Here is an 11,220-nt window from a genome sequence, read left to right as displayed (position 1 = left end):
GAGGGCAACATAGTGAGACTCTGTCTCAAAAAAAAGAAATATATATATATATAGTTATCCCTATGATTAAGAGAGCTTTGAGGCTTCAGTTATAATCTCCATTAAATCTTTAGTACCAACTAACCAGCAAGCCCCTGAAGTTCTTAATCAGTGATATAATTTAAGACCACCAAAACATGGTATGCACTTTTTTTTCCTTCACAGTATTTCACTAATAAAAGTCACAACAGAAATGTTTCCATTTCAGGAATGTTTAAGAACGCCCATTAAATTTGAAATGGAAGTCTCCTTTAATCCTGCATGGCTTTCTTATCCCAGGGGGACCAAGCCACTGAGATGATCCTCTGGCTAGATCTTCACAGGGTACAGGAATTTGTTCATCACATTTGTCCTCTGTGGCTGGCATCTGGCTCCCAGGCAAGCTTGAACCCAGTCAGTTCAAAGGTTGTGCCTCCCAAGTCAGCAGGCCCTGAGGTGCCTGTGGACAGAAAGCCAGCCACAGCTTCAGCATTTATGCGTCCCAATGTCAACCACAGTCACCTGGTCCTGGGATCAATTCCTGACTCTCCCACAAACTTGCTGTCGAGTCTTGAACTGTCCATATTTCAGTTGCCATTCCATAAAAAGGGAATGATAGTAGGGTTGTTGTAAAGATGGAACACTTCACTTAAATCCCAGCACCTAGCAGATTAAGCCTTTCACCTTTTGAAGTGTTTTAGCTTTTAAGTTAAAAAAAATGGTAACTTACTCAAAAATTAATAGAAAGCTAGAAAAGGTGGAACACAGTGGCTTACACCTGTAATCTTAGCACTCTGGGAGGTCAAGGCAGGTGGATTGCCTGAGCTCACAGGTTCGAGACCAGCAAGAACAAGAGCAAGATCCTCTATCTAAAAATAGCTGGGCATTTGTGGCAGACGCCTGTAGTCCCAGCTACTCAGGAGGGTGAGGCAAGAGAATCGCTTAAGCCCAAGAGTCTGAGGTTGTTGCAAGCTACATTGCCACAGCACTCTACCAAGGGGGACAACGTGAGACTCTGTCTCAAAAAAAAAAAAAAAAAAACTAGAAAAGTTTACATTTTCAGGGAGGTTCCTCTTAAATGTTAAATATCTATAAGTACTTTTAAAAACAGTTTTCTCTTCCTTTAGGCCAATTGTATCTGAGAAAAATGAGCTTCTTATTCAGTTTTTATCAGACCTAAGTTTAACTGCAGATGGATTTATTGGTCACTACAAATTCAGGCCAAAAAAGCTACCGGTGACTACAGCACCACCTGTTACCACCACATTTCCTGTAACCACAGGTAAGTTTCTCTGTTGGAAGTTGTATAGAAACTTTAGGAGTTTAATATTTCTAAGAGAAAGATAATTACAATTAAAATAAGTTAAATAGGATGAAACTTATGTAAGAAAAAAATGACTCCATTGATGAAAAGACAGATAAAGGGTATAAGGATGCTGATGAGCTAATAGTTTTTAAATATCATCTAAGAATGTTATAACATGGCTCGGTGCCTGTGAGTCAAGCGGCTAAGGCGCCAGCCATATACACCTGAGCTGGCGAGTTCGAATCCAGCCTGGGCCCACCAAACATTAATGACAGCTGCAACCGAAAAATAGCCAGGCATTGTGGCAGGCACCTGTAGTCCCAGTTACTTGGGAAGTGGAGGCAGGAGAATCACTTGAGCCGAGGAGTTGGAAGTTGCTGTGAGCTGTAATGCCTCGGCACTTTACCCAGGGTGACAGCTTGAGGCTCTGTCTCAATAATAATAATAATAATAAGGAAAAGAATGTTAAACCACTTAAAAATTGCTAGGAAGGCTATTATGAACAAACCATTATAGGCCAAAGTTTCCTTTTCTGGCACTTACAAAGTTATAGTTTTCTTCTTATTATATAAAATTGTGGTATTTTAGGTTAAAGTTCTAGAGCAGTGGTTCTCAACCTGTGGGTCACCACCCATTGGAACTGTATTAAAGGCCTGTGGCATTAGGAAGGTTGAGACCCACTATTTTAGAGCTTCAAGAACTACCTGCCAATTTTCATATCTGCCAGTATTTGGGCATTTTTTTCTCAAAAAAGTTTTATGAAATATATATATTTTTTTCAAATTGGAGTAAATTAAACAAAAATATGCAACATATTATAGGCCTTGGTTGGGAAACTCTAGTCTAAGACATGTATCTTAAGGTCTACATCCAATCACCTCTACCCCATGGAATTTCAGGTCTCAGATTTAAAAATCCAAATCCAGGGAGGAGGGGACAAAGTGGGAAGGAAAGATTTAAGGTTCAGATATGAAATAGGCTAAAATAAGCTCAGCTTCATTGCCCACCATTTTCCACATACACCCTAGATAGTGGGTATCCCCTGCTTGATTGGGTGATATGAGTGGGTACCCCCCTGCCTGATTTTTCTGGCACTCCACAAGTGGGCCACCTTGTGGCCTGCATGTGTACTGCCTTACCTCATCTAGGTGTTTCTATGGTTTATATGGGAGGGGCTTGGTGTTCCGATTATTTCTAGTTATTTATCTGATTTCACCCAGAGTACTAGTAGAAGCCCTGCTTGTCCCTCCATGCTAAACTTTCGCTGAATTTGAAAACATGGATTTGTAAATATCTCCTAGACTTTTTATGACTGTTAGATATATAGATTAAAGCAGAGCAAAAATTTTTATCACACTATTTTCTGCCTCAAGCCTGCTTTGCCACCTATTCTCCCAAGCATGTTCATAACATCAGTGGCCACACTTGTAGGGTAGTCTTTGATTTCCTCTATCTTCCCTTCCCTCTGCAACTCCCCACCGTAGAACAGACCATGTCATTCTTCTGTTAAATTCATTTGTTTACAGCTGTGCTATACAATATAGCAGCCACCGTTGGGCATGTAGTAGACAGTGATACTAAGGAACTAAACTTTTAATTTAATTATAATTAATTTAAAAGGCTCACATGGCTAGTGACTACTGGGTTGGACAGCACAAATGCCTGGACTACTTCATGTAGTGCATAAGCTCCTTCACACTTTGTCCCCATCCTCTAACTTCATCTTCAAGCCCTACCAGCTCTCTCCTTATGCTCTAAGTATTTTAGTTTTTATCCTAAGTGTGAGGGAAGGTGATGATGGATTTATGCAAAGTTCAAGATTAGATTTGCATTTTACAAGACCATTCTAGCCACAGTGAGGTGAATGGTTTGCAGAGATCAAGAGGATCACAGGTTCCTACGATTCTTCAGGTGACTTATGAATGCTATGGAACAGATACAGAGACCGTCAAGAGAGAAGAGGGAGCTAGTGACAGAGTTGGTGATTAATTGTGAAGAATGCCTCCCAGGTGTGGTCTCAGGCTTGCACAACTGGAAGGAATGTTGACATTTACTGAAGAAGAGACCTGGTTTGGGAGTGGATTCATAAATTAAGCTTATTGGGTTTGTGGTGTCTGTGAGATGTGCAAGTGGAGATGTCATGTAGTGACGTATGGGTCTCCCAAGCAGAAGAGAAATTTTAGCCAGAGTTTTAAATTTGAGAGTCATCAATATATAAATAGTTGAAGAATAAGATTGGAGATTGCTTAGGGAAAGGCTGGGGACAGAAGGAGGAGAAGAAGTGGGATTAAACCTTTAGGAACACCAGCTTCTTAAGAGGAGGTATTCTGGCAAAGGAGAGACTCAAAAGGAGTGTCTAGGGAGGAGGGAGCAAACCCAAGAGCATGTGCCATGGAAGCTGCAGGAATGGTTGCTGAGTCAAATGTTGATGAGACTCAAGTAAGGGGCGGGGGGTGGGGAGGCCTAAAATGTTTCCATCTGATTTCACAATGCTTGGTTGCTGGAGACCCCAGCAAGAGCTGTGTAAGTGGTGTTGTGCAGGCAGAGGCCAGATGAAGTAGGTTGATGGGCTGGTAGCACAAGGCAAAGAAATTGAGACAGGAAGTTCCAGCAACTCATTCCACAAGTTTGGCCTTAAAGGAAGGAGAGTTTTGCACCTGTTGATGCTGATGGGAATAGCCAGCAAAGAACAACAAAATGGCAGATGGGAAGAATAAACCAAGAAGGAAGGTCTTTATGAAGGTGGGAGGATCTGTCTGTGGAAGATTTATAGAGCAAATGACTTAAGACAAACCGCACAACCCCCTGTGTCTGAGATGGAAAGGAAGAGAAGGTACAGATAAAGATGACAGAGTTGGTGGGGAACTTGAGGACATTCCCTGTAGTGACTTCTATTCTCTCTAGATAATAGGCAGTCCCCTGCTGAGAGTGAGAAGGGAAGAGGCAGCATTACAAGTTGGCAGAATTAAAAAGAATTTAAAATATAGCTGTGAAAATTGTAGTAAGGTGATTGTCACCTTGATGAAGGTTCAGTCCTACTCAGCTGAGGACAAACACCAAAAAAGTATTCCCTTATAGGACTCGGACAGAGTTGAAAGAAAAAGGAAAGGGAGTTTAAGGTATTGTCACAAAAATGATTGAAATACTATATAATGGCTGATGGAAACTAAGTGGAATTGCTAAGGAAGTAAAAACAGTTCAGGGTTGATGGATTGGGAAAAATGAGAGAGGTCAATGATTACTTTTGAAAAATGTAATCACGAGAGTAATTAAATAAATAAGCTTGATGTGAAGGAGGCTGTACTATAGAGTAGGATGTCTAAATTTGAGAGATTGGCAGATTACCACTTCAGCACGAGGACCTCTGAGTCTGGAACTGAGTGTCTGAGATGGAGCATAGAGACAGTCCCTGGTGAGGATGAGGCCACATGACTGAGGGGTCACCCATGTAGAGAGTGGACCCACAGAGATGGTCTCAGGAACACTTGTAGAGGAAGACCAAGAACCAGGAGCTGAGTGTGTTACTGCAGGACAGTGCATAGAAAGTGGTGACTTAGAGGCAAGAGGCAGGGCTCTAACAAAGGAAGAGCAGGAGCATGTGGGACGCCCACCGTCCTTCCAGACTACCTTTCTGAGGCTGAGGAGCCGGTTTCTGCTGGGCCACCTGAAAGCATGCTCTCTGTCACCAGGAGAACCACAGACACTCCTACTTTTTAAACTTGGATAATTAGTAAATTTAGTACAAAAATGAGGACCTTAACTTCTGAAATGATGTATTTCTCGCCCTCTAAATATTTTATGAGCTTTCTTTCTCTTTTTTTTAAATAGGCATATTTAAGCTACTCTATATATTTTCATACTAAATTGTATATTTTTCATATTGCTGTCCACTTTAGACCTTTTTTGGAGTTAAGTAGGGATATAAATTAAGAGTAAATAAGTAATAAATTCACAGAGGAGTTGGTAGAATGTATCAGAAGGGTAATGTGTGATTGCAGATATTTATCCAACAGGGGCAATTCTGTTACAATTTTGTTTAGATTATAGGATATTGCCATGCATAAGCACATAACTAGTAAATACTTTTGAAACATTTTAAAGGTAAAAATGGGGATTAAGGCCCGGTGCCTGTACGCCAGCCACATGCACCGGAGCTGGTGAGTTCAAATCCAGCCTGGGCCTGGTAAACAACAATGACAACTATAACCAAAAAATAGCCAGGTGTTGTGGCAGGTGCCTGTTGTCCCAGGGTGCCACTTGGGAGGCTGAGGCAAGAGAATTGCTTAAGCCCAAGGTTGCCATGAGCTGTGATGCAACGGCACTCTACCCAGGGCGACATAGTGACACTGTCTCAAAAAAAAAAACCCCAAATGGGGATTAAATATTTTCATTTTATTAATGCAGGTTTCTCAGCCTTCACATTATTTACATTTTTGACCACATAATTCTTTGTTGTGGGCGTGTCCTGTTCATGGTAGAGTGGTTAGCAGTGTCTCTGGCATCTACCCATTAGATGTTAGTAGCACCCTCCAGTAGTGACTCAGAAACGTCGAAACATGTTGCCAAACGTTACCTATGGGGCAAAATCACCTACAGGTTGAGAACTACTATGTTTATCTATTTAGTTTTACTTTTAAATTCATCCACTTCTCACTTCTTAAGATCTTAATAGCCAGTGCCAGGATCAAAATAAATATTTAGTGATTGGTTGCATTTCATTGCAGATATAATACATTTTATGTGTGAACAGCATTTCTAAAACCCTATCCTAACATTTGGGTAATTGCATATTTTAAATGCACCAAGCAGGGCGGGTGCTTGTAGCTCAGTTGGCAGGGCCCCAGCCACATACACCAAGGCTGGTGGGTTTGAACCCACCCTAGGCCAACTGAACAATGACAACAACAAAAAAATAGCCAGGCATGGTGGGCACCTATAGTCCTAGCTACTACTTTTTAAACTTGAATAATTAGATACTTGGGAGGCTGAGATAAGAGAATCACTTGAGCCTAGGAGTTTGAGGTTACTATGAGCTGTGATGCCATGGCACTCTACCCAGGGCAACAGCCTGAGATTCTGTCTCAAATAAATAAACACACCGGCCTGAGATTCTGTCTTAAATAAATAAACAAATGCACTGGCTCAGCACAGTGGTTATGGCGCCAGCCACATGCACTGAGGCTGGTGGGTTCAAACCCAGCCCAGGCCAGCTAAACAACAATTACAAGTGCAACAAGAAAATAGCCGGGTGTTGTGGCAGGTGCCTGTAATCCTAGCTACTTGGGAGGCTGAGGCAAGAGAATTGCTTAAGCTCAAGAGTTTGAGGTTACTGTGAGCTGTGATGCTACGGCACTCTACCCAGAGCGACATAGACTCTGTCTCAAAAAACAAAAAACAAACAAACTGCACCAAGAAGGCTCCTTCCATCCTCAGGGGAATATCATAGGATTTCTTTTGTAAAATGAAGTATTAAACTGCATTCTGTGAGTTCAGATTGTTGTACTTGGGTTTTTCTTAGCAGGACACAAACAAAATATGCTGATTTGGGGTTATGATGTCAGTTTTATATAAAGAAAGAAGAGAACAGGACAAAATTTTTCCTATCTTTGATATCAGAATTAAAATTCAGAAAAGGGTATTGAGTAGCCTTGAGGAAATTAGAGCAGTAGTTGGTAGCATGAAGACTTGCTTTTGCGTGGTTTTTAATTATTTCATTGCAATGACAGATTGGTAGCTCAGGGAAATAAATAGTAATTTTAAATGGGTAAAGTTGGATCAATTATATTTGAATTCATTCTTTTAAATCATATGTCTTCTTTGAATTAAGGTTTAAAACCCACTGTGGCCCTGTGTCAACAAAAGTGTAGACGGACAGGAACTCTGGAGAGCAATTATTGTTCAAGTAACTTTGGTAAGATATAAAAATCAGCCTTTTCTCTTTAAGCAGAAACTTGAGACTGCATGCTTAATCTCAGAGGAATTCCCAGTAACACTGTTCATTTACCCAAGAAAATATTTTCCTGTACATTAGGGTGTATTGACTTGTGCTGTTTGAATTGTTAGATTACGTAACTGAGAAAAATATGTATTTAGAAAATACATTTTTTTCATATAGAAATTTAACAATGTGACTCTTGGTACACCATACCCTGTGTATTCCTGAAAGACTATATGCTATTTTTCTCACATCTTTTTTGTATATCAAGTATCTTTTTACACATCTGTAATTTGACTTAGGTAAATCAGAAACATACCAAAGCCGATATTTAGAAACTAGCATCTCTCAGAAGAAATTTAGGTATTTTCTACATAGTGTCCTTCCAAAGTACTAAATTTAAACTTGGAAATCTGAAGTCCAGTTGGAAACTCTTATAAATTGGAACCTGAAGAGGTATTAATGGCTTAGAATTTCTAGGAGGTTTTTCCAATTAATAAATGGTACCATCTGTGAAAATTACCTAAGAGCAAAATATACTGAATTTAATTATGTTGGTTATTTTTAAAAAGCATTTAAAAGGAACATTTAAGAAAAGTCTTATCAGGAAAAGAAAGTTGCTGTGGTCTAACTAGGTTACCCATAACAAAGGGGTTCCCCAGAGACGCTTTGTTAAGGTTTTTCTGTGGCCAAAAGTAGTAACTGTTAGTGACTGTCTGCAGCCCTAGGGGCTGTACCACAGTGAAGGTATGAAGACACTGAGAGTCTAAGGCCCTAAATCTTACTGGAGTTTACACGCTGAAATTCAAATAACATCATAAAACTGAAAACAAATAGCACCAGGTATCATCGCAACTATATCTAGTTTACTCTTCTGGAGGAGGCACTTCAGGAAATCTCTCTCCCTGTCACTTGGGAGCCACTGATTTCACTTGGCAACAGATTGACATTTTGCAGAGAACACTCATTACCAGGAAACAAAGGAACACATGACAAGAATTCTGATTTTTATGAGCTTTGCACACTACATAAGTAGGGAACGTTTATTTTATTTTAAAGAAGTCATAATAGCCAAGTCCAAAACTTGATTTATCTCATTGATTATGAGTCATTTGCATGGCAAACTGACCAAGTAGTATCACCAGTGGCCCATGAGTTTTTAACCAAAGTTGGTAACACTCCCCTAGGAGGCAGTGTTGTGTTGTCACAGTAACTGGGGAGTACTAGTTTTTCTGGTTAGGGACTGGTTAAAAAAAAAAAAGTCACTCAATGCATGTCCTACACCACAAGGCATTATTCTCCCCCTACCCTCCAAATGCCAAAAGCACCTGTTTGAGAAAGAAAGAATCTTTCTTTTTTTTTTTTTTTTTTTTGAGATAGAGTCTCAAGCTATTGCCCTTGATAGAGTGCTGTGATGTCACAGCTCACAGCAACCTCAAACTCTTGGGCTTAATCGATTCTCATGTCTCAGCCTCCCAAGTAGCTGGGACTACAGGCACCTGCCACATTGCCCGGCTATTTTTTATTTCAACTGTTATTGTTGATTTTAGCTGGCCGAGGCTAGGTTCGAACCCACCAGCCTCAGTGTGTGTGGCCAGCGCCCTACCCACTGAGCTACGGGCACCGCCAAGAATCTTTCTTTTTGTGGCTCAAAAGAGAGTCTTTTTTCTTAGAGTGTCATGACACAAAAAGAGGGAGTTACATAAAGAAAATCAACAGAACTTTGCTAGAGATTTTGTTTTCTTTAAGCAAGAAAATGTTTAATTTATGCCTCAGTTTTATACTTTGACTTGTTAAATGATATAAAGAGGGTGGTGAAGAAAGAGATTATGACAGACCCAAAAAGATAAGAGATTTACTGATAATTAGAGAGATGAGGACCATGGGATGAACAAAAGTTTAAGGAGATCAGCTAAAAGTTTTAAGGAGAGCAGCTAAAAAGAAGCAAGGGGTATGGAGAGACACAGAAAGGTGGACACTCACTCACACAGACATGAGGACTTAGATCTTAATGGTCCAAATCTCCTTCAGTATGGTGTTGCCTCCTAAAGATCAAGGTCCATTTGAGTATTCACAGGTAGAGGCTATTTGAGTATTCCTCATTTGGCAATGGATCTACATGTTGTATAAAACATTCTGAGTCCCCATCTTGGCAACAGACTGCAGTGCAGCAAATGTTTAGGTTTCTTTCCTAGTTATCAACACCTAACAAGCAAAATAACATTACAGCTTCATGGCCTCCTTTTTTTCAACCTGAATTTTGTTGACAAATGTGTAGAATCAAGTTCAAGAGCTCTGATAGGGCTTTTTCTTTAACATTAAAATGTTTCATATATGAAACTTAGAAGAATGTAAAATTATTTTACATTGCATTTGTAAAATTACTTGCATTTGGTCATTACTTGCATTTTCCTTTATTGTCACATTATTTCAAAAATGTTTTCTTCTCTAGTATTAGCTGGCACTGTTATCACAACCATCACTCGAGGTGGGAGTCTGCATGCCACAATCTCAATCATCAACATCTATAAAGAGGGAAATCTGGCTATTCAGCAGGCTGGCAAGAACATGAGTGCCAAGGTCATTGTAGTCTGCAAGCAGTGCCCTCTCCTCAGAAGAGGTGAGTAAAGAGAATACTTTAGTCTCCTGGGGATCTCTGAGACAGAAGGGAATGTGAGAAAGCCTCTTTGGGCAAGCCAAGTATCTTTCCATGTCACAGCTGGTCTAGGGAAGTAAAAATGAAGGCTAATATACAGCCCACTACTGGTAGAGAAAGGAGGCCTTTTAGAGTTAGGCAAAATTGGGCTGTAATCCCAGTTCTTATACTTGTGGAGGTAGAAGTGATAATGGAAATGATGAACCAGTCCAAGAAGCATATGACATTGAGCCAACAGGAAACAGACGCAGAGAAAGCAGTTCAGGGAAAAGAAATTTTAGATTGCACTTAAGATGCCAATACTGGCTTGGCACCTATGCTCAGTGGCTAAGGTGCCAGCCACATACACCAGAGCTGGCAGGTTTGAACCCAGCTCAGGCCTGCCAAACAATGACAACTGCAGCCAAAAAACAGCCAGGTGTTGTGGCGGGCACCTGTAGTCCCAGCTACTTTGGAGGCTGAGGCAGAGAATCATTTAAGCCCCAGAGTTTGAGGTTGCTGTGAGCTATGATACTACAACACTCTACCAAGGATAATGTAGTGAGACTCTATCTCAAAAAAAAAAAAAAAAAAAAAGAAATGCCAATACTATCTAGGTTTAGAGAGAAATATCCAGCAAGCAAGGAAATAGGAAATGCAGAGTATAATTTCGTAACAGAGAGATGTATCTGGGTATATCAAAGATTCTAGCAGAGATAGGACTATTAAATTCCTGTATGGCAATGCCTTTATTGAGAGAAATTATGGAAAAAAGAAAATTACTCCAGGGCCAAAGGCACATGAGTTTTTTTTTTTAAATTTAACTTATACAAGTAATGTATGTTTTATGGCTTTTAAAGACTTTAAATAAGTAGATAAGGGTATAAAATAAAAAGTATAATCCTTTTCCTTTCCCCAGAGGTATAATAAAAAATTTCTTCCAGAAAGTTTATATCCATATAAAGCATGGGCAGACACATTTATGGGATCATAATATGCATATTCTATTGTAACTTCCCTCCTACATAAGGTATATGTAGACAACTTTCCATAACAGCATACATGTGTAGATAAATCTCTCTCTTTGGAATGGTAATAATGCCTGGTATTCCACTGTGTGATATATCATGACTTCTCAGTCCAGTCTCAGCTCATTGATTTCTAAACCTCTCCCACAACTAAACCAAATTAAACTACATACAGACAGAAATACAGAATATCCACTTCAAGAAAGCTCTCCTGTGAATTCAGGTTGTCTAGAAAGGTCAGGAGGCTAGCAGCCTAATGTTGACTCTCTGGAAGGAATCGCAAAAGCTCTGTAAAAGA

At 39.9% G+C, this 11,220-nt stretch overlaps 1 protein-coding gene across 1 annotated transcript in view; it reads left to right on the top strand.

The window, feature by feature from the left end:
- Positions 1–11,220, top strand: part of PCOLCE2 (procollagen C-endopeptidase enhancer 2) — a 64,464-nt gene that overhangs the window by 51,733 nt on the left and 1,511 nt on the right. Inside the window, exons 6-8 of the mRNA XM_003789460.2 lie at positions 1,146–1,300; positions 7,152–7,235; positions 9,712–9,879. Of these exons, the coding sequence (XP_003789508.1) occupies positions 1,146–1,300; positions 7,152–7,235; positions 9,712–9,879 (407 nt within the window). The remainder of the gene's footprint in view (positions 1–1,145; positions 1,301–7,151; positions 7,236–9,711; positions 9,880–11,220) is intronic.

The sequence above is a fragment of the Otolemur garnettii genome, unplaced genomic scaffold, assembly GCF_000181295.1.
Source record: "Otolemur garnettii isolate 467f Iridium unplaced genomic scaffold, OtoGar3 scaffold00032, whole genome shotgun sequence".
In the NCBI taxonomy this organism is placed as follows: Eukaryota; Metazoa; Chordata; class Mammalia; order Primates; family Galagidae; genus Otolemur; species Otolemur garnettii.
This window is presented reverse-complemented; position numbering and strand designations above follow the sequence as displayed.